General features: G+C 41.3%; 1 protein-coding gene across 6 annotated transcripts in view; it reads right to left on the minus strand.

Annotated features, from left to right (window-relative positions):
- The window catches only part of CERS4 (ceramide synthase 4), a 44869-nt gene that overhangs the window by 16796 nt on the left and 781 nt on the right, over nt 1-27292 (minus strand). Inside the window, exons 2-5 of one of the 6 annotated variants that reach the window (XM_064497554.1) lie at nt 23322-26941; nt 23184-23238; nt 19388-19402; nt 12451-12624 (exon numbers count right to left, since the gene is read on the minus strand). In XM_064497554.1, the coding sequence (XP_064353624.1) occupies nt 12451-12624; nt 19388-19402; nt 23184-23203 (209 nt within the window). In that variant the 5' untranslated portion in view covers nt 23204-23238; nt 23322-26941. Of the gene's footprint in view, nt 1-12450; nt 12625-17626; nt 18438-19163; nt 19354-19387; nt 19403-23183; nt 23239-23321; nt 26942-27292 lie in introns of those variants that run through there. The other 5 variants (XM_026105434.2, XM_064497553.1, XM_064497556.1 and 2 more) reach the window with 5 other exon arrangements.

Below are 27292 nucleotides of genomic sequence, written 5' to 3' on the forward strand. Positions count from 1 at the left end.
CTATCTTCTATAGGCTCATGTGTTTATGGACTATCGTAGATGAAGCACCCTTCCAGAAGGGTGTTTTGGAAGTTTTCTTTTCAAGAACCTCTTTCTTAATTTAATTTACAGGGATCAAAAGAAATTTTATCAACAGAGCACCTACCTAAGGAATATTGTAACTGCTGTTATATTAAGGCACAAAACATGAGTGGTTGCATGTTTTGCTCACTCTCTAACAGCTGATTTCCACCTTTTTTTTGCACAGCCAGTTCCAGGGGCTGCATACCAGTTCCGTTTCCCCACTTCCAGGAAATTCCTCTGGACTGACTGGCTACAAGAACATTCAAAGGTATACTAAGAATGATGAGAAAGATATGTTTCTAGCATGAAACGGGTTCAGGGAAGTGTGCTTACGGCCTACTTTCCAAGTACTAAAAACCACACAGGTATCCCAAAAGCTAAGTGTAAGCTCTGATTAGTTTCAGTGAAACTCGGCAGCATCCTGGCATTGCTGCAACCTGCAGACTGCTGTAGGGTAGAGGAATGTTGGCTATCATCGGTGTTTTTGTATTTTAACTTTGATTGCTCTTGAGAAATATTTCAATTATATTTTATGATTTCTTTAATATCAAAGGGGTTAACAGTAGTATTAGACCAGCTGGTCCTGTGCCAAGAACAACAACACAGAATTTCAAAGATACCGACAACTATACAGAAACTGAGAAAACATTTGCCTTAAGCTCGGCACTATGTCTTGGTTCTTATGTTGAGTAGTTCCTTGAAGTTGCCCTGATCTTTCTTTTTTTAAAGGTAAGTCATTTAACAGAAGCTCCTCTGAAGATGAAGATGTAATCGATTTCTGTTGTTCAAGAAGAGCTTTACCGCAGCCTCTTATTCCTCTGCCTTGGAAACTGTCTGGCCTGAAATTTGCCAGACACATTAAAGGGAAGGAGAATATTCCTGCCAGGTGTCAGGACGGCTTTCCAACAAGTTTTTTAGTGGAAAACTATTTAAATTAACCTGACTGATTTCTTAGTTTTGTTTAATGCTTCTTTTCTTTCTCTTTCCTGCTGGTTTGTCATGGTCATGGAGTAAAATCTCACTATAGCAGAAGCAAGCCATTGCAGTTGATGAAAACAGAGTGTAATTAACCAAAGTTATAATTACTTTGTTGCTGAGGTTTTGAATTTAACTGTGAATTATGGGACCAATCCTACTTTTATGAAAGGAAACCAAGTTCTGAAATTCTTCCTCCGAGAGGTCTGTACATGTTGCTGTATGCTCTGACTCACTCTTCAGTTGAATCTTTTTCCAAGCACAGCGCTGAGAGGACGATGCTTGTACTGATTTCAGCATCACAGATTCACCATTTTGATTGCAAGGACAGTCTTATCACAGCAACTCATCAGCTCTGCAGAAGATGGGAGAAGAAAGCCCAAGGACTAAGTTGTGTAACCTTCCACATCTAGGTTAGGGACGATATAGTCAGTGACCTGATTCTCATCCCAGCCTGTTTCTCTTCAGTAAAGAATAGGTGAAGATAGCTTCTCTCACTTAAATGTTTACACGGGAAAGTTCACATGAAGGCCTTTTTTTCAGTAATCACCAAAGAACAAATTGTCATGCGCAAAATCTGAGGAAATTAAAACTAAATGGATTAATTATGAAGCGTCGTAAGTCCATACTCCCCACCTTGCAAGAGTGAACTATACTCCTTCTGTAGAGGCCTCCAGAGTTGCTATGAGACATTAGAAATAATTTAACTTTTTTTTTCTTCCATTCCTCCATTCACTTGTGGAATTTGAACAAAAGTAAATCAATATATGAGGAATTAGATGAAAGCACCACTCAAAACTGGAGGAAAAGGTGATAGCATCAACTGTCCCATTTGTAGGCCCATGGTGAGGGCATTTTTCCAGGATGAGCAGTTTGGTGCAGTTCTGTCCTACGCCTCAGAAGTTACAAGCCCACGAGTGCCACCAGAGTATCCTGACCCTGGAGGAAGGTATTTTGGAACATATGCTGTAAATATCTCGGGTTTATACTGTTCCACTTGATGGAAAACACTTAAATATTGATTGAGCCAGAGAAAGGTGGAAATTCTCAAGCAACTTCCAACTACTTTGCCAAACAAATCCACTGTCATTTCATTAAAATAATTAATTTGTATCAGGTTTTAGAATAACAACAAAGTAGTATAAAAGCATCTATGGGTAGGAAACAAAGATGAACTGCAATTCATTGTTGCGTACTTGTTAAGAACATACTTCATTTGTGAGTATGACTGTGTTTATGATCTCTTCCTTTATTCCCTATACTTCAACACTCTGTAAACTAATGTGTTGGTCCTGAGCCTTCAGACAGCAAAATTTGGCCTAAATGGCTAAAGAGCCGGAGCAGCCTGCTCTCAACTTCCACTAGTGCACAACAGGATAGAGACGATTTTTTCGCTGTGCACTGGCAGAGAGGCTCCCCTTCTCAAATGCAAACTGGATGCCAAATTCTCCTCCTCTCCCTTTGAGGCTTGTTGAAAAGCAGGCATCTTGCAAAGGATGAAGAAGCGAACTATTTCAGTGCTCTCTGCAGCATTATGGCTGCAGCTAATGTCAGGTCACAAATGCAGAGCAATTTATTGTGTCTTCTATGTAGTTCACCTGCTCCAAGAGGCTGCAACTAATACGTTGCTTCTTATGGCTACCAAGGGAAAGAAGCTTAGAAACAAAATCAGCACGTTTATGGATTTTGCCATCAGGATAATTTAAGCAAGGAGAACAGTCCTTGCCATTCACATTAACCCTCTGTCCTTAAATTCTCTGCATATAGTTTGACTCCTACATAACCCAGGACCCAGACTCACACAATACTTCCTGCTTTATGCCTGTAACTTCCAGGCGAGCTAAAATGAGTCTTTCAGAAAGATGTCCAAGGTAGACAATTCCTTGAGGCTGAGTGAGCACCTCCTTCCCATTTGAACTTGTTTAGCTCCCCTTTCCATTCACTGGATTCTGCCACACTGCTGGGCTGAGCTGCACTGTGACTGTCAACTGTAAATCTCTTAAGACTTCAGCTTGAGTCCTGCTAGCGGAGGCTCCTAGTGACAAGCTCAGCAGCAGGCCATCTCACGTTCTAGCTCGGCAGCTGGTGCCCCAGCAGACGCAGAAATTCTGGGACAAGTGTCAGAGCGGGAGGGAACAAGCATCTCCCCGAATGAAAAGCGAATCTCACATGCTTCATTCTAACAGCCCTTACTGCAGAAGCTGAGGACACAGCATTTAGTTTCCCATGCTCTGCCCACAGTAACATATGTTATCTGTAGACTACTGTTTTTATGTAGGATATATTCCAATTATTTGTCTCCACATATAAAAATATCTCTGAGTGTCAGTCCAGGAATCACAGGCACTATGGGGACGGAAAATGCAATCCACACTGCTGTCCAAAGAGCCTTTTATTGAAACATTTTTGGAAAGAGAAGCACAGAGCAGGAGTTTAACTGAAAAAATAATTCCTCTCACCTACTACATGCCTTTCATCATAAAGGCCCAAAGGCTCTTCATCCACCTAAAGTGATACATAAATATACATACAGATTGTCTAGGAATACATAATCCAATACTTGCATGACAGTTTGGTAGGGCTAAAAATTGAGCTAATTACTTCTATATGAAATGTGAAAGGAAAAACATACGTATTTTGTCTGAACAGTTCAGCAAAATGTTGAGTGAGGAGAAGACAAGAGTGAAAGAGACAAAGCCATGGACTTATCCAGACCAGGATTCATCCACAGGAGACATTTCTAAGGCCCTCTTGAGATACAGCTTTGTCCTTGAGGCATCGACACTCATTTGACAGCCTTCAAGCCTCACAGCAGGCATGAGAAGTGCATGTTGCTGGATACGGGCTCCATGGGGATAAGTCTCTAAGAACGACCATGGGAAGAGGGAATAACCCAAGAACTATTCTCAGACTCTACATGTATGGCAGACACGGGAATAAACAACCACACAGTTCAGTGCATGGACAAAGGGTTATCTGTGACCTCCGTGGATGGTCTTTGAGAGAGAACACAATTCCCATGCCCAGGTTATAATGAAAAACACTCCAGTTGTCCTTAGGGGGTTCAGTGCCACCAGATCACACAGAGAAACCGCAGAGCATATCACCTGTTCTTGGCACACCTGGTATCCACTCTGTGGGTGAAAAGAGTAGAGGGAACTATGCTATCACTGTTACTGTTTCCCAGTAAAATGCATGGAAGTTTTGCTCAGATTTGTGCATTTAGCTTTGGAATCAAACAGACTCAAATCACAAGACCACAGAAAATGTATATGCGGTCCAAAGTCTATAGCTGTCAGGGAACTTTTCTCTACATTTCTTGCATCTATTTTTAACAATAAATCCATGTATAGGGCTGGAACCACACCATAAAGCTACTATTAAATGGACACCCCCACATCTGTTAAATTACACAAACTGCAACTACTGCTAGGATGAGACAGGCAGCAACTGAATGAGTTACTATGCCTCTGAGTGTGAATGCATGTTTAAATGAGACATTAGTCAAACGGTCCTTTGTTGCAGCATTTACCCTGACTCCTGCACAAACCACTGGATGAATTATTAAGTTATTATTCTCTTAGCATCAGTGTGACCTTTTCCTACAAGGAGATTGAAATCAATCCGTATCTTAAGATCAGCATCCTAGGATCAGTGAGAAGGAAGACAGAAGCTGCTTTTTACCTTGACGACAGACAGTTTTGTATTGTTTTTCCCTCTCACTTGTCCCATTCATGCTGCCAAGCACTGTTAGCAGCAGCAGCAACAAATGTCCATTGTCCCCAGCAGAAGCCAGGAGGTTCTGTCAGACTAGCCCAAATCAGCTGGACTGCATTCAGATGAAGAATGAGACTCAAACAGGATGCCAAATACTACACTACTTAAGTAAGAACTCAGCAGTGATGCCCTAAAAGTCAGGGGTACTAAGCAGCAACGCAGACTGGACTTGGCTGTATCCCCAGATGCCCACAAGCTGGTTCTCAGTGCAAGTGGAAGTCCAGTGTGGACTGCACAAAACTCTGTTGCTTTATACTCCAATATAAAGATGACACAAACTCATCCTTATTCTACCTGAGTACTTCCTAGTAGCCTATTTAAGAAATTGTGTCAGTTTGGTCTTGGCTCTTTTATTCTCTTCCTAAGGTAAAAAAAATTTGTGCAGGAAAGTGTTTTCCATCAGGTTTTATTCCAAATATAAAAACTACTTTGTTGTAATAAAAATGTCAACAGCTTGCTTTGCATTTGAACGGAGGGATGGGGAAGTTTATAAAGGGCCATGTTTCCTCTGGATATTCACACCACAATCTTCAAGCAAGTTCCTCCACAAAATACAGTATGTCCATAAAATACACCTATCCTCACTGTAGGCATATTTAAACTGAGGTTGCTAACTCTAAAAAAGTTGGATGTCTCCTGAAGCCAAAATTGCTGGCATCAGAAAGCTACCTTAGAAGCTAATCTTTCACTGAAAACTAAGTTTCTAGCCAGTATGGCTGAATACTTGAAAAGATGGCTGAGGAGCCTGTAAGTTTGGGAACCAGAACTTTAGGACCCCAAACCCCCTCTCTGGGGCTCAGTGTGGATTTCTAGTCATGGGGGAGTAGCAAATCTGACCTAATAACTGTTCTGGATTTCTTTATGCTCAATTTTCTGCTGTCCAGTGCTGATGGAACAGGTGTTTATGATTAAATTAGTTTTAAAAATGAAACACTTGTAGCTTTCTATAACCAGTAATTTTCACAAGCTGCTTTGCTGTGTTCCCATGACAAGATCTGAAAGGAAACCTCTACAACAGTGGGGCTCCTGCTTTATCCAGGTCAACCACTGCAGCCAACAAAGACGAGGGTGTCAGTCCTGACGGAAGTCAATCCCCTTTTCTGCAAGGTCTGAAATGCAGTGTGCAGTATTCAATTGGCAGTTCGCCAGTCACTGGAATGTGTGTACAAATCTGGCAAGATGGATTAAAACTAAACCACATGGCTGTGAACTTGGCAATCTGCGCCTGTAACATCATTTATCCTTTCATTACCGTCACTTCTCAGTTTATACGACACGAGGTTTTTTCCTGTGTCACAGGACTGCGATGAAGATACATTCACAAAGATGCAAAAATCATTGTTCATCTCAACATAAAGACTAACAAGAAAAGAAAGAAAAAAGAAAAATTTGGGGGGAAATGGTAATGCAGAGAATAAACTGGGAGCCCAGAGCAGTAGCCTGAAAGAAAATCTGAAGTAGACCTGAGCTAAGCACTGCACATACCTAATAACTGTTGCATTCACAAACTTTTTAAAAAAACAACCCAATTCTTCACATCTACTGCCTTCAGCGACAGTAAACAGAGCCCAAACCCTACATTCTAATTAAGCCGAGTGATGACCACACAGCACCTAGCACCTACTCTGGATCCTCAAGGTAAAGCAGCAGGAAGGTCACTTGCGAGAATTTATCCGATTTTAAACAGGAGGGCATTGGTCAAGCAGCATCCATCCGTGGGCTGGTGCCTCCTACCCACCAGTGCTGAAGTGGACTTTGGCAAAGGAACGCTTGGCTTGTAGAGGCAGCAGTTTGTCCTGCTGGGGCTGCTTCCACGCCACACTCACGGCTGAGGAACAGAGCCAGCCTAAAGGAAAACCCAGGCAAGGGGAACTTGGCATCTCCTGCAACTTCCAATAGGTTATTTTGAACTGAATTATCTGACTCCTATTCAGTGCCTTCAGTGCCCCATTTCTGTCTTTTGAAGGAAGTAAGAGAAAGGAGTTACAATCTGGATTCCAGAAACCTTGAATCTGCTGGTCTTAATATAAGGCATATGAAAATTAGTACGTACAGGGCAGAATGACCAAAGGTACTATGTAGTATCAGGTATAGCTCTGGCCATAATGCAAGACTCTACGTGAAATTAAAGGGGAGAGACTGTAGGTACAACAGGCTAGCTTTCAGTTGGTTTGATTCTCCTTAACTGCTTTCAGAAGAGCAAAAAGTCAATCCAGCCACGCATTTTCCCTGTCATTTATTCCAGAACTGCATGCAAAAAATGCCAAATCAATCTCTTCTTGACTGAAGACATTTCTTCACAGACCATGCAGGTCAGAGGAAGCAAAAAACACATTTATATTTGGAGGTCTGGCAGAATCACTTGACAAGTCAAATAGAGTCTTTTCTGAAGTGCTCTTCTACATGCTACAAAAGACTTGAGGGATTAAGACCAGTTGCTAGGGAAACAGCCTGGAAGTTCTCCATCTTGGCTCATGTCATTGTATCTCCTTCCAAAGCAGCACTGTTAGGCAACATGCTCCCCTCTCCTCTCAAAATGGCATCCCTACCTGTGAAGCACATTTCCCAGAAGCTGCACGGTGTTTCCACCTCCGTCTCACAGGTACTCCGCAGGCACCCTTCAAGGGTCAGGCTTTCCAGAAATCAGCACCCATGACTCTGATAAGATTTGTTTTTAAATGCAGCACTCAAAATGATCCTAATTTCAGAGCAGGTCAGCAACAAGAATGTTCCAGTCCTGTCCTCCCAAGCTGTACTTTAACCACTCTACTCTACTTGATTTATAGGAGTACTAGAGGTGTCAGTGAAATAGCCCAGTTCATGCACCTCTAGCAAGAGGTGGTCTAAGCAGCTGAGCATCACGTTTGAGGAAGAAACAGAACTTAAAAAGAAAAAAAACCCACAAAAGAAATAGACGTGAATGAACTTTTGGTAAGCGAATAATTTGTCCTGGCTCAAAAGAAATATTTCAGTTTACTTCTCAAGCACTGTAACTGCACTGCTGTGCTGAAGTATGGCACTGCTGATCTCCTCCAGTTACCTCTTCTGGGGTCCTGCTCCGAGATTCAAATCCTTTTGCTGTCTGTTCTGAATCTGCCAAGTTGCAATTTGTGGCCTTCATCCTTTGTTATCCTATCTGACACTACAAAGAAGAGATTGGCTCTGACTTCTTTGTAACTGCCCTTCGTGTAGCTATCGGCCGATTGCTCCTCAGCCCCTTCTTCACCAGAGTAAACCAACCCAGCTCCCTCTGCCTCTCCTCACAAGACATGCTCGAGGTTCTGACTACCTTGTAGCCCTCCACCTGAACCTCTCCAGTTTCTCCCCATCCTTCCTCTTTAATTAGGGGCCCAAAACTGGCCACAGTACCCCACATACGTTCTCACCAGTGCCAAGTAAAGGGGGTAATAACCACTCAACTTACTGGCCATGTTTCTTCTAATGTAGCCCAGGAGGAATTTTGCCTTACTTGCAATGAGAGTGTCTCCTGGCTGATATTTAACCTGGTGCCTTGAAAAACCTCATCTGCATGCAGTCACTTTATAAATAAAAACCCCTCCTAGTACAATTAGGAAACTATTTGAATTTGAATTCATAGACCTTTGTTTTCAACTCCCAAACATCCAAAAATCGCAAGTCAACTCCAAAATCAGGAGTATTAAAAGGTATGTACATTCTGCTTATCAACTTTCTGCTTCAATAGCTTTAAAGCACTGCAGTTTCTACATTTCCCTAACAATACAGACAAGAAGCACTTTGCAATTAAAGCCGTGATTTCTTCATAAACACAAAATTCCAAGAAATGGATTTTTATGAAAAAAAAGTCAAACATTATGGAACTAGAAGAGAAGCTGCAGCCATGCTTGCTGGCAAATGTAAGGGAGAAGTTCTGTTAAGGTATACTGGTGTTTAAAATCCGTCTCCAAGTTATGGATGTGGAAAATGTCTCTCTGTCACAGGCACAGTCTGAAAACACCAGAGGAAGAGGAAAGGCTCCCGACTTCTGGGCCCTCTCTTTCAGGACAGAATTGTCTACCTCTCTCAGCACCCCGCCTCAACAGTGTGACATAAAAAGACTAGGAGTGCTACATGATAATGGGCTTTCTGCTCTTCAGCACTGAAAACATCCTGTTTTCCCACCGTTCTCAGAACAAATTGGCTCACAGAGAAGTTGCTTCACAGAAGTGTGAGTTGTCTCTTTTCCCCCAGGGCTGCACCTACAACCTCCTCAATTCTCCCAGGCCGCACCCAGCTACTTCATGTCCTCTTCCCTCAGCTACCACCTACCCCACAGAATAACTAAGTGTTAAAAAGGTGCAGCTACCTATCCCAGTATTTCCAAGCTCAGTTGTGAGAAGCCAGCAGGTGCCAAGGAAAGAAAAAAGATGCTGGAGGAAGCAGGGTCTTTCCCAGGTTTAATGTCCAAACCAGGAAGGTGACACTATTAAACATTGCCAGCATGGCCATCAATGCATTTGCTGAATCAGGGTTTGCAGAAACTGCTCTGGGCTTCTCCTGCATTGCCTCTTAGTATTTGCTTGGAGTTCTGACAAGGATGAATGACACTAACATATTATAACGTTTCTGAAATCCTGGAACAGATATTACCAAGAACACAGAATACATCCAGAGAGAAAGAGAGAGAAAGAAAGAAAGAGAGAGAGAGAGAGAAAGAAAGAGAAGGAAAGAAAGAACCTTGCACCAGATGCACAGCTGGAAGTAACAGGCAAGGGTAGAAGCACTTGCCAGAGACCAAGCTAAAGCCATCAAAACCAAACTAGGGGCCCAGTTACATTCTCTGAACTCATAATCATTCTGATCCACAGGCCAGATGTACAAAGCTATAAAGTCAAGGCCATCTGCAGGGAGAATGATAAATAACATACACATCATCTCAATCTGCAGTTCTCAAAACTTTGTGCTAATGAGTTTAGACATTGTTGGTCCCCTGTAAATATAAGATAACAGAGAAACAGAGGACTTGATTCACACCTCCCATTCATAAAGGGAAGCTTTCTTCCTCAGGATGAACAGAATGTGAAACAGTAAGGACTCAGAATGGGAAAATTTCATGCTGGAATAAATGACTGCAGAGACTTTGGACAAACAAGAAGCCGTCTCAGAACATTGTTTTGCAATTTGCACGGGGAAGACAGTGAAATGATTACAGCTTTCCTGGACCTGTAGAATAGGTTTGAGATATTATCTTTTCTTAAGGGTGTGACAAAAAGCTTTTATTTAATGAAGTTTATGAATCAAAATAGCTTTAAAATAAATGAGTAGGCTGAGGCCTATGGAAACTCTCCCAGCTGAGGCAGTGCTTGGATGGGAAAGAAAAGATTCTTTTTATCTGACCATGGTCATCCTAAAGTACATGGAAAAGATATTTAGGGTGGCTAGAAGCATTGTGGCAGGAGGAAGGTAATGAAAAGGGACAGTCCTAGTCAATACAGAACATCAGGGTTAATCTCTATCTTCACACTACCAGTGTGTTGAAGACATTGATAGATAGTGCCTACCTACACGGGTATTTACATCCGGCCATTCTTGCAGATCACTGAGGAAGAAATGTGAGTCACTCATGTTTTAATGATTACCTACAGCACTTGGTTCCCATATCGATGGAAGTAATGGAGACACTTATGTCCCCATGAAAGTGCAGGATAAAATTCATGGAATTTATGGAGTGCACATTAAACTGACTGCTTACAAAGAAGCGATCTGTATTCCAAATTGTATTGTCATAAAATGATTCTTTATGTAGTCATTCATGCATTTGTTTTTAATAAAAACTCAAATTCTTGCCAGTATTTTTAAGTAACAACAACCTTGCAGCAGAGCTCAGAATGATTTCAACTTCTAGAAACTTTTCCAAATTTTCCTTATACCACAGAGACTCTGGAGAAGAAAGATGTTTCTAGACTACAAAGAGGTCTGTTTTCATTTTCTTGTGCAACCACTTTTTTAAAAAGAATAAAATTTTTTAATTGGCATTTTTCCTCTCTTTTTCTGAGGTTAAAAACTGCTGTAGGTTTTTGCTAAACTATCTCAAAAGAATACCTCATCAGACAGCAACCAGGAATAGTCAGTTTTCAATGTAGTGAAGACCATTTTAAAGAATTTTCAAAATCATGAAAAGGGAGTTTATACAGAATCTGTAGAGATACCTTTATGAAACTCAGAGACAATGAACCCTGAGGGATTTCTAGCTATGCCTTTACCATAATCCCCAGATTTGTGTGCTGGAGAGTAATGTGTGAAATCACAGAATCACAGAATGGTTGAGGTTGGAAGGGACCTCTGCAGATCATCTGGTCCAAGCCCCCTGCTCAAGCAGGGTCACCTACAGCAGGTTGCCCAAGACCCTATCCAGACGGCTTTTGAATATCTCCAAGGATGGAGAGTCCACAATCTCCCTGAGCAACCTGTTCTTATGCTCTGTTACTCTTCCAGTAAAGACATTTTTCCTTATGTTCAGACAGAACTTCTGTGTTTCAGTTTATGTCTGTTGCCTCTTGTCCTATCACTGGGCAACACTGAAAAGAGTCTGGCCCCATCCTTTTTACACCTTCTGTTCAGTTATTTATACACACTGGTAAGATCCTCCCTCAGTCCTCTCTTCTCCTCGCTGAATAGTCCCAGCTCTCTCAGCCTTTCCTCATACGAGAGACGCTCCAGTCCCTTAATCGTCTTAGTGGCCCTTTGCTGGACTCACTCCAGTAGCTCTATAACCCTCTTATACAGGGGAGCCCAGAACTGGACACAATACTCCAGGTATGGCCTCACCAGGGCTGACTGAGAGAGGGGAAGAATCACCTCCTTTGACTTGCTGGCAATGCTCTTCCTAATGCAGCCCATAAAATACATAAATGGCTCTGGCCAGAAAGATCCTAGATCCAGAGTCACTTCTTATGCTCAAACTGGAAGAAGTTGTTCCAGAGCCTGCAAAGGGAAAAAGCAGTAAAAAAAAGCAGGCCTGGTGATGGAAGGAGAACAAAAAAAATTCCCAGAACTGGAAGGGGCTGTAGCAAGCCTCAAACCAGAGGAAACAGTTACAATTGTCTCCTCATTGTACTCCCAAGGAAATTATACTCCTGAATCCTGAACAGTGGTCAGTGAAATCTATACATTCATGTGGCTCTGTAGTGCTGATTCTGAGGTCAGATGATTCAGCTCAGTCTAACTCAGTTTACTCAGGCTTCTCTGTCAGGCTGCATATCCCAGATCCCCATTACCCAAGATAAAGGAGACTTAACTGCATTTCGGTTGCCTAAGCATTTCCACTGTACTCCAGACCCAGAAACACCAAGCGATGTGCAATAGAACATAAAATAGCTTGCCTTCCTCCTAACACATAAACATAAACCTAATCTAGGACTCGCCTGCTTTAAGTGTAGGAAGTCACATTAGACCTTAAGGGCGGGGATTGTACTGTGTTCTATGTTCAAGACACTTTATTAAGTATTACACATGGCTGAAAGGAAACAGCTGAAAAAACTACCTCAGCAGACACTGTAACCTGGAGTTTCTGTAGACCTCTTCAATCATACCCTAGCACAGACAATAAAGCCAGTTTTTGGACCCAAATTGCCAACATTATCCCGAAAAAAACCCAAACAGTACTAAATAACTTACCTTTCAAAGAAACACCGAATGACAACCAAGATTAAGGCGAAAGGGATGCTGAGCAGGAGATCATGAGGCTGTGGGTAATGGGTATCTTCAGACTCTTTCATGTCCTCCCAGGTGATTCCTGGGGGGAGCCAGTATTCATGCTGCCATAGCCATTCATTCAGTGAGTGTGCCATCCTGGAAGGAAAACAACCAGAATAAGCTGAGGATATTCTAGCACACAGCAAACCTGCCTGCACAAACCAGTGAAGCAAAGGCAGGATTACACCCTGGCTGATGTTGCATCCAGCTATGAAAGCACTGGAGGTGTGGAATGCATCAGTGCTGAAGGAACTGATAACCTACTCACAGATTTTTATCAGGTACTCAGTGACTGATGATTCCTGGCACAAAACCAGAAACGGCTGAAATGGAGCTAACTGTCTCAGATCTCAACGGAACAGGACTTCCATTCTCAGCAAGATGTACCAGAAAGTTTTGCGTTTAATACTGCAACTTCTTCTCAGGTTCATAGATTCCTTTCCACAGCACTAACAGCTTGGTTTGGTGAGGATGTGGCAAGTCTGCTGCTGTGCTGGCTACCAGCTCTCCTTTTATATGTACATATCCTCAGCTTTTACTTTCTGATCTTTTGTATTTATTTGTTTCTATTTCCACATTGCAATTCCATGGTGTGCATGTGACTACATGTGCATTATAATTAATTTTATTCTGAGACTTGCCCTTTTAAAAAAAAATTAGATCTATCTTCTGCTTTAAATGATTAAGGGAAGCACTTCTAGGTAAGAATGTTTGTGCTAAGTGGTAAACTGAGTTTGTGCTAAGTGGTAAACTGAATTTTCAATGTACTTTGAAGGTGGAATTTACATACATGATCAGAGGTTTAAGAAGCATAAAAGCCAGTGAAATGTGTATCAAAGTTTTCAACATGAACAAACTGTTAATTCTAGCTCATACAAAAATATGAGCTGTGCTGCTCTCCAATCCAGTCTCCTTTCTGACTGATAACAACAAATACGCTAAACACAAGCTCTGAATATAAGTCAAATATAGACTTTGTGTGGGCACTGAAGAAGGAAGGGGAATGAGATGCCCATTGAGACAATTTGAAGAGCACACAGCAAATGCCACCAGACAAAACCAAGGGGAAAGCATAGCAATTTAAGTGTCAAAACTGAATATCATGAAGTCTCTCCTCTAGAGGATGCCCAAACCCTGGCCCATTTTCTGCAATCCAAAGTGTGTAATAGATGGAAAAGGAGTAACACATTTGATTTTGAAGGTAACTTTAATTTATGAGCAGTTTCTTTGTTAGCTGAAATGAGGATCTGGCTTACTCCAGAACTTTGCACACTCTGAGAAATATCACCCCAAAGCACAACCTCTCGTCTTGATTTGGACTTCATTATTCATCTTGCTGTGTCTTTTGGCCTGATTATAAAAGGGAAGAACAGCGCCCTATTTCTTCAAGCTAGACTCTTATTTCTTCTGGAGCATTAACAGCCAATTCTCTACGGCGAAAAAGCTGATTATTTATATATATATTTATATTTACACTTATATTTATATATACACATATATTTGTGTATTATCTAATATGTGTATTTGATACAAAGTGGATGCAAAGTTCCTGGCCCTTTATGATACGAAAAGCAGAAAAATGCCTTCCACTTTTCTCCAAAGGAAAAGGAAAAACATCCTGCTAAAACTTCATTATTCTCCTACTGCCTGCATTCCCTGATTTCAGTGTTTGATACCAAAACCCTCAACAGAAAAAAAAAAAAAGTGCTCAAAATAATCTCTATGCAGTTGTTCTGAAAAGCTCAGATTCACACTCCAAGGGAAGCACTGTTCACTGTTTATACCCTTCACAGGAAGATAAGACAAACCTCCATAATAAAAAAAATTACATTGGAGTTTTTAATTTGCATTGACTGACCAATCTTCCCTTCCGTCTCCCCCCTGCCTTAGTGTTAGCATAACAAATACTGGTAACTTAGATATTACAGGGATTTTGGTCTTTAATGCAGGAATTAGGACCCCAATAACACAGAACTTCCAACTTCTTTGCAAATTCCAACATACTAATCCACTAACTTGTTTCCTCCTCTTCCCTACATGCACCCAGATAATTTTAGGAACATCCAGGACTGTGCTTAGCCACTTCCAGCTTTTTGCTATCACAAGCAACAGCAACTCCTTAAATAAAGGTACCAAGCTGTATTACAGATGTCTCAATGTTTTTGCACCAATTACTCATACTGGAAAGCTGTTCCTAAACCTTACCCTCTGGTGGGTACAAATTAACTACAAGCAAGAGCTTTAATGCCATTCATTCTTATGTTAACATGGGGTTTTAGTTTAAACAACCTCTTCTTACCATTTATAGATCAATACTTTTCTCTCAGCCTTCATTCGTCTAGGCTAAACAAGCCAAATGCTTCTAATCCTCTCTCATACCTAACTAGAACCAGGGAAATGGAAAACCTCTCTTTGCACATTCCTTTGTTTATGACGAGACTGTGAACAGGATTTCAGAGAGGAGTGTCTGGCAGTTACATCCCCATTTTGTAATATAAATTTCTGTTATTAGTCCCCAAACACAGAGCTCTGCACTTTGTACTATTAAATGTCACCTCATTTCTATTACCCTGGCTATGAAGGCCTTCCAGTTCTTGATCATATCGTAGAGGCTACATCGTCTAAAGAAGAATTATGCAAGTTTGTGTATGGACAATGCCACAGGTACAAACATCCCCAGAGAGGCTCTGGGCCAAGCTGTCTCGGTCTGTCAAGTCTTATTAGCTGACTATACTGCTGCCAAAACTAGCACAGCTATTCTTATAGTAGAATTCCTGGTACAGCGAGTTCTCCCAGGACTTTAATTAGCCGCCACCACCACCACATTAGTGCCACAGGGGAAATTACTAGTTAATGTAGAAGCACACCACCACATGGATGCAATTATATTACTTCTAGATCCAAGTTGCTTTATTTTTTGCATGGGGCTATGGCTGAAATAATTAAAACTAAAAAAGGCCTCTTACATCTTGATATGCTGGGCAGTAAAATGGGGAGTCTCTCCCTGGCTTTCTGAGAGCCATTTGGGGTCTAGAAACTTGAGTCCGACGTGTATTTATACAGGTTCCCTGTTTTTTCAAATTGGAAGAGCTGCTGTATTCCAATCCTCCTCTCGTCCATGCTTCCCGAATTTCTCTTATCCCATATTTTATGCATTGGAATCTTTAATTAATTTAAGAAATCAATCATTCAAGAATTCTACGGGTGACTTCCCTCCTGATAGCTCTTCTAGTCCATTTCTACCTACCTTACACTTCTCATAATCCTGGCGTCTTCTACTTTAACTAAAACTACTTGTTATAGCACCTCAAGGGAAGACACAAGTTCAGACGTGAAATTTACCACACCTCTCTTATCCAGAAATAAGTCATTTTATCAAACAAAGCTCACAGACTAGTATGATACAGGCTATCTTTTGCAAACTCATGTTATACTTAATCTCTTTATATCAGTCTCCAGGTTCCCCTCCTCCCCCGTCCAATTTTTTTCTAAAAATTTCATACAAGATGACAATGCTGGGATTATAGTTGCTGGGATCATTTTTCCTTCCAGAATTTATCAAGCATTGTTACTAAAGATTTGGTAATATGTATAGATTAAAAATCTTTGCTCCAAAATGCTTAATTACATGTATCATTTGTTTTGGCATGCTGAGATGGAGGTTAGCTAGTTCCAGTCTTCCGCTTGATGGTAATACATTAACCTTTTCAAATTTCATGTCAGCTTGGATGTGTTCATTTCCATTCCCTTACCTCTGTAAACTATCCTGGGGTTGCACCTATTTTCTGATATCCCCTTATCCATAGCAATATTCTCTTTTGCCTGAAATCCTGCTTTCTGCCTATCCCTTTGTCAGTTCTTCCCCCATTTTAATTTAAAGCTTTTCTTGCCCATCAAGGGGATTAACTATAGATGGGTAGTGTCCAAGGGGCTCAGCTGAAATTTATCATTTAAGAAAAGTGCCTTTCTAAGAATGTCTTCCCATGGCAAAAAAATCCAATTCTTTCCTTACAGTTCCAGTCCTTGAACCATCTGTTGATCTTCACTCTTTTGGCATGCCTTGTTCTCATTCTCTTAGTCTAAGTAACTTTCTTACAAAAAACACCACCCTCTACACCTTCATTCCTTTTAACTTCTTTTGGAGTTTACTACAAGTCTGCTTGCTCTGGCCACAACGGATAGAGAATCCACAGTCATGTGGACTGAATCTGGTATGAATTTTTGGTCCTTCTCCTTTTACCTGCAGCTAATTCTGCTCTATTTTTCTTATAACCCCCAGCTTTTTCATCTTTTTCTCTTGATATTTTGAATGCCCATTTCTTTTCCCTAAAAGCTCAAGTTCTGGCAGATTCTTCCCTCCATTTTTGTGTGAAATAAGCCTGTTCTTCAACTCAAACTAGTAGGAAAGAAACAAAAAGTCTCCTTCCCTTTGTAGTCCTCAACACTATGTTCTCTCGGGGTCTCACTCCTCATCCGGACCCTATTCCCCACATTCTCTGTTTTAGAAGCTGGCTGAAAATTTGAGATGATTTGTGCAGCCTTCTCTCTCCATCAGTGATCAGTGAACTTCTTCCTGATGTCCTCCTCTCTCAGATCTTCCAGCTGACATTTCCTATCAAATTAATTTGTCTGTCGCCCACCTATAAATAAATTCATTTTGCAATTCTTCATCCAGTCTTCTTCAATGAACCTTTCGCTATTTGTTCACTTCCACTATTAGTCAACTAGAAGTTTGATTCTTTACTCCTAACTTCAAAGTACAGAGGGGAAATTTCCTTCCACAACCCCTCTGATGAAGAAAACACCTCTTCTCAGCTCACTGACAGTGTGTTATGGTCTTGGTGGCTAAACTTTCCAGCTTTTCATCAACATTAGCCCTGTCTCATACTTTGATGTGGCTGGTCCTGGGATGCTCTCTTCAAAGGCGGCAATTTTCATTCATACCCTCCCTCATCTGGGAGGTCTCCCTCCCAGAAAAAGCATACAACCCCCGAACAGCTGCTACAAGCTGCAAATAAAACTCCAGCAAACAAATTTGCTTTCTGAATAATACTCTCTTCTTCCTTACCCAGCATAATTTACTTATAAACTTCCATACCTTGTGCTCCGCTTGCCGGCTTCTTGGGTTGTCAGGCTCCTGTGACTGCTGAGTGTTTGGCTCTGAAGCAGACTGCCAGGTCTGACTGACAGCATGGGTTTCAGGCCGACGTTAGGCATCCACGTCAGAATGCAAATCACACAGCTCTTCCTACTCCAGCCTTCCTTGCTGAGCAACTGCTTCTTCTCTCAATTCCTCTTCTCTCCAACTCCAGGGAAAAAATCTCTTTCAGCCTTGACTGGCCTTCTTCCCCATTTCCTAGCCTCCAGAGCAAAAGAAAATGCTGCCACAGAGTGAAATCTAAGTCATGGGGCCACAGCCTCTTTTACATACAGACCTGGGAACAAATCCCATCTTTGATATCATAGATGCTGACAACACCATAAATTTCATAGAATCACAGAATATTTTAGGTAGGAAGGGGCCTCTGGGGTCTCTGGTCCAACCCTCTCCTCAAAACAGGCCCAAGTAGAGCAGCATTGCTCCATGACGCCATGTCCAGTCCGTCATCCAGTGTTTGACTGCCATCAGGGTAAACGTCTTTTTCCTTACGTATAGTCAGAATTTTCCATGTTCCAACTTGTGTCAGTTGCACCTCAGCCTACTGCTGTGCCCCTCTGAGAAGCTCCATCTTCTCTGCACTCTCCCATTAGGCAGCTGCAGACAGCAATCAGATCCCTTCCCTTTGCCTTCTCTTCTCCAGGCTGAACAAATCAAGTTCCCTCAGCCTTCTGTACTCCAGTCTCCAACCATCTTGATGGCCTTTGCTAGACTCGTTCCAGTACATCAATGACTTTCTTCAACTGGGAAGCTGTCAGGGCACATTGTTAACTCATGATCAGCTTGCTCTCCATCAAGACACTCAGGTCTTTTTCTGCAAAGCTGCTTTTTATCCAGTTTACACCCAACCTATCCTGTTGCATGGGGTTATTCCATCCTAGGGTGCAGAATTTACCATTTGCCTTCGCTGAACTTCATGAGGTTCCTGTCAGTCCCTTTCTCTAGCTCACTGAAGTTCCTCTGAACAGCAGCCCTGTCCTATCAACTGCTCTCTCCAGATTGGTATCACCCATGAACTTACTGAGAGTGCACTCATCCTATCAACCAGATCATTAATAAAGACATAAATCAGTCTTGGCCCCACTACCAATCCCTTATGCATGCTATTAGTAACTAGCCACCGGTAACAATTTGTACCACTGATCACAATCCTTTGAGCTAAGCACTCCAGCCAATTTTCCACTCATCTTACTGTCTACTTATTCAGTCTGTGTCTTAGCAATGACTATATGGATACTATGGGAGACCATGTCAAAAGCCTAGCAATGCTATGACATTCAGCTCAGCTAAGTGAAGCACTGAATGCCTGAACTGCTAATGCTAGGTGAAAATGAGGGAATCAGTCATGATAAATAAGGAAACAGGGAGATGAAGGAACAGATGCATGTGACTTCTATGCCACAGATACACTAAAGATAAAATATCAAAGTGGAAGTGGATCATCTTGAATGTCAACACAAAATCAAAAGGCGCTTACCTATCATTCCAGACAAACTGAATTTGTCTTCATGAAGCTGAGAGAGACATCCTATACTACAACCGAGCACACCTAAAAGATGCAGAGCATGACTTTTCACACAGTCTTCATTCTCCTCCCTTGTGCAGGAAACACACAGGCTTTAATTACCTTGCACCAGCTGGCTTTGATTTTAATATCAACAGTTCCATCAGTTTCCCAGGTTTTTGTTCCCACAAACTCACCAGGCTGTTCCAAAGCTTAGAGAGAAAAATGATATTTAATTACTCTAAAATTAGATTTTTAATGATACTCATACCTCTAAAACTAGTAAGTGTTTTTATTATTTTCCCTTCACTTCAAAAAGACAAAATGTAAAACCTTATCTGAGAATAATATCTACATTCCCAATATTACAGAAGTAAAATAAATTAAAAACGTTGTCTGAACAAGAAACAGAAACTGATATAAAGATTTCCCTTTCTCCAAAATTAAAAGAATAGTGTTTCATTTTTTATAATTATTACTGCTTAATTAGTAATGCAATCTATCACATGAGGATGCTTTTTAAATAAAATCGGATTTGAATATGAACTGTTAATTCTTAATTAGCACAGATAATGTAAAAGCACTCTAACATGGGTAGCATATAAATCAAAAAGTAAAACTCTTTAAATTCTTCCTACAGGGACTGTCCTTCTTTGTTCTTTTTGGGATAGTACCTAACATCACGGGATCCTGCCCACAGCTGTGCTTTAGGTATTATGTAAACAAATCATTATCGGCCAGTATACTATTTGTCATGATGCTTATTGCTGAAACCACACTGTGCTGTTTATCTAGCAATTTTGGCATCACATGATGGTTTCTCAGTTTGCCTTAGGATGGGACCATTTTAATGAGCAGTCTGGCAGAATGGAGACAGAGCATTTGCTGCTGACTGCCTAGCCTGGGTGGTCGTCTCGTCTCTGTCTCCGTCATTAACGCAAAGTCCCTCCTTAAGCTGCAGATTCTGCCTCCTGCTCTGCTCATCAGAGTCCTTGCGTTACAGTGCAGATGTGAGCCATGGGCCTGTGGCAGATGATTCAAACACCACATTTATTCCATGCTGGGCCGATTTCTCTGCATTAAATATATTAATCTATCTTCACTGTAGCCACCTGTTCTGCCCTGCCTGAGCTGAGACAATCCTACCTCTATCAGTTACAGAGAGTGGATAAGCCAACCTGGAGCACGAGCCAGAATGTCAGTCACAGCCGTTTGGATCTCACTGTACAAAGTTAACATCTCTGCCTCTCACAGCAGAGCCCTGATTCATGCTGGCTGAGCTCTGGGTTTATTTTTAAAACACAGATACTGGGGCACTTTCTTCTTATTTCAACTCACCGCAAGCTGTTTTAATTTCTAAGGCAAAATAACATTACAAAAAGATCACATCAAATTCAAGAATTCTGGCTTCATGTTTTTACTTTAGCATCATCTCTAAATACAAAAATTCCTCTGATCTTTTCTTTGAAAACATTAAACACAACCTCTGACATAACATCCTCCAATTCCCCCAGAAGAAAGATATCTTTCATATACACATGAAGAAAGACAGATGGACAATTGAGAAGCAGTTTCCAAAAAAGTTCTGATAGTACTCCAATGGGTAAAAATAATTCTGCTTATTACAGAAAAAAATAACTGGAGTGGAGCCCATAATTTCCCTCTTTCAAGATTTTTTTTGCCTTATGTATTTTGATTCAGGGCATCAGCACTTGTTACGCTGGAAGGCACATGCCATGCCTATGCCTGTGGCCATCTGTGCGACAACCCCACAAAGCAAAGGATGGGAAGAATAGCTGGATTTTTGAAACTGATTTTTAAAGCAAAGAAACTAGTTATCAAAAACAATTTCCATAAAAGTTGAATCAATCTTGAAGTTAACTGAATTACCACATTTAGACCTCTTAGAACATATTTTCTATTTATTCAGATGACAGCTACTCTTGAATTAAGTAAAGCAAGAGCATATTGGAAAAAGGAGTGGAGAATATGCACTGGATTCTCAGCATGGCTAAGCTGTTTATCGAGTATGTAATTACAGACAAATCATGCTGAGGTGCACTCCTCAGGAAACAGGAATACACCACAACAATTACCCCCAAAAGAAAAAACAGCCATCAGTACATTTTCAAAACTGGGAAAACAATGATATTTGATTTCTCTTTACTTAGGAAGAACTTGCCATGAAATGCCAGTGGAATTAAAACCTTTTATACAAACATACTAAAGGTTAATGCAGGCCCACAGTAAAATGAAAGCCTTTGTTGCAAAGAGAAAGGAAGTCAAAGACATGGAGTAAGGAGTTGCAATATATTGCAGCAACCTGGGAAAAGAGCCCACAGCCAGAGTGTCTGTGTGAAAGACCAAGACCAGCACTGAGTCATATCATGGGTGCATATATTTGAGAGCAGGATCAGGGAGAGTAGCTCTATTTTTTTCCTCTGACAGCAAGGATGTCACTGGTGGAGAGCACTGCATTGCACAGCTTAGTTCTTTATGGTAGCTTTGCAACAGATCCTAGTTCTGGTTGGGCAATGGCTCCTGGAACTGAGCTCCCCTACGTGATAAAACAAGCCCCTTTAGAGACTATGAAGCAGTGGTGCAACTACAGAACCCATACTGTGAGTGCCAGGGCTCTATGCCCCCCTGGGCAAGGATGCAGGGCCCCAGCTCTTGGCAGCTTCCTCGGTGCCTCTATATCAGATATACTCCAGATTTAGAGACTGTATGAGCTGGAGCCTGTCTAACACAATCTGTCTTGTGCTGCGTTACAATGAAAATATTGTCATAAATGCTAAATCTATGACATATTCCACTGCAGATGTGTCTGCAGTGTCCAGTTACTCTATTAATGTTAACTAAGATGAGGATAATTCAGCTTACTAGTAGGGAATAATTACATGATTTTTGCTTTTTGAAAAACAATCTACTTTTAAGTAAGGTTTGGTATTAGATTGTGTCTCCTGGCTTTCCCTTCCTCTTCAGGGGAAAGCATAGGTTTTCTCCTACAGGGAAGAAATTTGGAATGGACATTAGAGATACAAGCAGGAGACAACACACAGAGTACAACAACCACCCTGACAGTGGGAATCTCATTACACTTTTGTTCTTATCCACAGGCTCTGTCCTCACTGCTGAAGTACAGTCAGCTCCAAACTGTTTATACTAGGATTTTAGTGTGTACTAGTTATGTCATATTGATGTTAGAATGTTTCCAAAGAAGCTAAATTAAAAAAAAAAGTGATCTTCCAGATAGTTGTTGTGAGTAACGGACTCAATTTTCAGCATTTCAGAAAACAAGTATACCTAAGTTGGAGCCCACAAAACAGAAAAAAAAGATGAACTATTTGTTTTGGCTTATGGATGTTAGCCCTTTGAGCTTTCATAATCTTCATTCTTTTAAGTTTGCTTCCACCTAAACAAAGCCAAGGGTTGAAGCAGAGATGAACACAGCAAGGGAGGAAACAGACGCATTTCCTTTAAGATTTTATCAATGGGTGGAGAGATCTCCCTACTATCCTTAAAACAAAACTGCTGTTCTTTCCAGAGCAAAAATACCCCACTCCTGTCACAGGTTTGTGATAGTCAAAGCCAATATAAACTGACATTGCTATCAAAGAACAGGTCCAGGCCTCCACTTGTTCCTGACCTGCTCGTTCCCGTATTAGTGCCGCTACCTTCCAATAGTCCACACAAGTGTATGTGACGCCTCACAGTGAACAAGGCCGAGAAAAAGATCTGGGTTAAAACTAAGCCTTTTTTGTACTCCGAGTTGATTTTCCCTCACAACAGTTCCCCAATGTGAATCACTACCAGGCTTCAAAAATGTTTGAGTTGGCTCAAGGAAATGGATGACACAAACCCAGGACCAGTGGCCTGGGGCAGGGCAAAGGTGTGACCTCTCTAAAGGAACGCCAGCTCGAACTGATCGAACTGTGGCACTGCAGAAAGCATCTCCGTTGCGCTCCAAATGTCACAACTGCAACAGCATACCTGAAAATATCCAGATTCATGTCATGAAGTCCCTATTGACCTCTGCAGAAGGAACCTGGGGAAAAAAAAAACAATTTAAGCCTAAATATTTTATATACAAAGCACAAAACAAATTCTGGATGTATGTATTGAACTAACCTGCAGGGATCCTCAGCATAACATCACATTGAGCCCCCTATACCTGTATTTCTCTTGTATTTCTCTTAGGGGTGAGTAACAAGCATGTAAAACTTTCCCTCACTCATCTCTGACCAGAAAAAAATGTGTACGATTACCTTCTCGCTATGTTTTACTCTCTCACAGAAAAAATAGATATCAATTAAGATCTTAAGATTCCCTGAGAGATTTTTGGTTTTAAATCACTTCCGAAGTCTTGACAAATCATTATAACACAGAGACATAGCAACTCAGCTGCTAAAGAACGGATGTTAAATCACTCAATCTGCTGTAGGCATTGGTCACAAAAGAAACTCTTCTGTATTAGCTCATGCAGCACTCTCCAGCATGAGAAGTCCCCTTGTTATAACGACTTTGGAAGAAAGTGAAGCAAAACTCAGAAGCATGACTAGATGGTTACAGGCTTACCACTTGCAGTGGTACTGGCTAAACAATCAGTTATCACAATCTTTACTCACAAGCAGGAATAACTATTCTGCAGTTTGATTTTTTTGTATCAAGCCCATATATGCTGCTTCCTAGAAGCAGAGAACGTAAAAATGAAAGCTCTACAAAACCTTTCAGTTCCTTTCCTAGCCTGTGGAGTATTGCTCTCTGTTGTACATATTTCAGAAAAGAAGAGGAATTTGTCTAAAATCAACCAGTAAAATGCCCTTTAATCTTTCTTAAAGGCATCTGTCAATGTGCACGGAATGTACTCGTACAGCTGAGTTTCCCATCTGTACGGCATTAAGAGCTGTCAACTGTCCTGCCACAGGCAGGAGTTTATTTCCAGTTCTTTCTTGACATATAATGAGTGCTCCCAAGTCTGTGATACCATGGACCAACAGCAAAAAACAGCTCAAGCTGTAATAGCACTGTATATATCTCAAGGGGCAGAAGGCAGTTAGATTTTCCTGATGCTTTTTTGCTACAAATTCTTCTTGGGCTCAAGAATGTAATCAAGGATTGGGCATCAGTTATCCTTCATAAAAATTCTCAATAGCAGGAGTGACTGATAAAATGATTTTTGTGCTTACTGGACTCCACTAGGTCTATAAAAAATAGGCTATTGTCATTATATTGACTCTTCAAACTCTTTCTCTCCTTCAGACCAGGTATCATTGAAATTCTCCATTCAACAGGATGTCAGAAAACCACAAATAACCTTCCAAACAATAATAAAAGCGCCCTCCATCAAGCTGGTGCCTGTATGAAGAGGTAAAAAAAAGGAATTTCCTCATGTGGAGAAGGGATGGAGTGGTGTTAAACAGAAACTTTCTCTGGACCTATTTCTGCTAGAAAAGTCAACATTAGAAACCTAAAATTTTAAATCTTTGATGACGTCTGCACAAGTCAGCCACGCAGCCTTAAGGCTTCAGATTTCAGACAGGTCGGTGTCCTCAAGTAGACCTGGGAGCTAAGAGTAGACAGCTTAATCATCTCCAAGTATTTCCCTTCATCTCCGGTTCTTGCTGGATCAGAGCCTCCTGAGCAACTCTCTAAGAACAAGGGAAAAAGGCACCAATCCAGAAGTGACACTTTTATTTTGATTAGAGCTGAAACACAGCACTAGCTCCTCAAGCACAGACCATGGAGTTTGCAGCAGGAATCCAAACTTTGCCACTTACGAACAGAGGAGCTGCGTCCACCTGAATTAGGCTGTGTGACAGACTGTAGAAATAAACTCAGTTTCTGCAGATTTCTTTTATAGTCAGGTGGAAAAAAACGGAAGGACAAAGCAATATTTATTTTTCATTGCTTTTCTTCCTGCCTGGAAGCAGCTATCAAACTGAGAAACCTCTTCTCTCAGTTATACCTCCTTAGTATAATTCTAACACATGAGAAGGGAATTACATTAAGAAAATTCATATTTTATATGAATTTCAACAATCTGTAATAGCTAATAATCCAGAACATGTATTTCTCACTCAATAGCACTGATTCTAGGCATAGATAGAAAAAAAAGAAATTTTGGCTTAATGTCAGATGCCCTGTTCTATTTTGCCAGCTTTTTTGTTGACCTGAAGCACAAGCACCTCACAGGGTCCATTATCTTCCAGCATACAGCCTTGGGTTAACAATATAAAAGCTTTTCCCCTTTTTATGAACAGAAATGGGGAAAAAGCTCCTCTGTGTTTGTACGTCTCTGTAAGTCTCCTAAATATCTTCCTAAACGTGAGTTTGTTGACAGATGAATCACCAGCACATTTCTGAATCTTTCAGCAGTCCCTGGTTGCTCAAATTGAGACTGGCTCCTTTAGAGGACTGAATTCACCATGTTTGTATTCTCAGACATCTTCCATCTGACTTTTGCAAAACTTAACCAATAAAACTTCACATTAAACTTGCAAAACGATGGAATTTTACCTTTGTGTCACAGGTGGAGACAAATAAGGGAACATTTTTGAATCTTGCTAGCAAATTCAGATGCCTAAATTTATATAAAGCATCATCTTTTATCCTGGAAACATTCACCTCATGCTCTGATATCTAACATCAATCTTACTCAACTGTCACTCAAGGACAAAACAAAACAGTGCCTCTAGCCCGTACCATACAACCAGTCCCTAACAGTCCCGCTTCCTCTAAACTTATAGTCCAGTCTGGCTTCAAATGATTGCAGCAGTCAAATTCACGATCCAGCATTTGTTTTGGTTTCTTGCAACTTTGACCTAACCTGAATTTTTTGGCCTCATGACACCTGAGTTTTGACTACCACACAACTTTCTTTTTTTTAGCTCAAAGTTACAAACATATTCTTTAAGCGTCACGGCTAGCTTTCAGCCTCATGGCCAGCTTTGCCATCCTTTTCTCTAGAAACACTTTTCATTGCCAGCAAGAAAATCTTTTCTGAAATCCATCATTCTTCCATGCAAAGGATTAAGAGTGAAATACTGAAGGACCTCAACTCATAGTTACCAATAGGAAGGCAGAACAGTTTCTCAAAAAGTACCACTATTATTGTCTATTCTGACCTTCTTCACCCCAAAGACAGTTCAATATAGCCCTTTCTTTCTGTACTGATTTCATAATATCTGGCTGTGCTACACCAGAAGCATAAAAATTCCTCCTTTTATGACAGAACTGCACAAAGGATTTTTCTCTTCCTCCAGATTGGCACAGTCAACAAAAGAGGCCACATGGCACCTACCATCCAGCAAGGTGTACCTAACTGCGTGAGAGACAGGTCCTCTGAACTCTTCCCATAAATCTTATCTCTGCTGGGACTGGCATGAGGAGTTGGGTCAACAAAATCTCTTTTTTACTGTGACTTTTGCAGACTTAGCAAGAATCTGTCCTTCAGCAACACTCACATCGTTAAGGCGATTTCCCTAGTCACAATGACCATATATTTGCTCTTCAAAACTAAAGTGAAATTTCTGACCTGATCCAAGGACTCTAGCAGCTGCAGTCCTAGACTTGGGCCTAAAATCCCCATGCCCTTCGAAGGCCTGTCCTATTCAAATATGCTCATCTACTGAGAAATCCTCTCCAGAGCTTTGAAGAGCATAGTCCAAGCATTTTGGGCAGGAAAAAACAAAGACACTTATCTGTTCTCCCTCTGCATCAGTGAGCAGCTCACCGGAGGGAAATCCCGCCTGTCACAAAGGGACAGACAGGATTACAATTCAGAAGGCTTTGGGCAGCTCTGTGCTGCCAGGCCCGGGTCTTCGAGCGGGTTTCTCAGGCCTCATGTGAGAATTGGATTTGGAGAGATGCCAACTGTAAGAACACAACAGCCCTGACCAAAACACCAGCTATCCCCAAAGTCCAGCCACGGTCTCAGGTGCAGCGTGCCAGAACTGGGCGGCCTTTCCTCTGCCTGATCAAACAGGCAGAAAACCACCCAAAAACATCTACGCCAAGGCACAGACGTCGCGCCCCGTCCGGAGCCCGCCTGTCCCCAACACCCGCCGTGCTGCTCCGAGGAGCCCGCGCTCGTCTCCTCG

This window comes from Dromaius novaehollandiae, chromosome 25 (genome assembly GCF_036370855.1).
Source record: "Dromaius novaehollandiae isolate bDroNov1 chromosome 25, bDroNov1.hap1, whole genome shotgun sequence".
In the NCBI taxonomy this organism is placed as follows: domain Eukaryota; kingdom Metazoa; phylum Chordata; class Aves; order Casuariiformes; family Dromaiidae; genus Dromaius; species Dromaius novaehollandiae.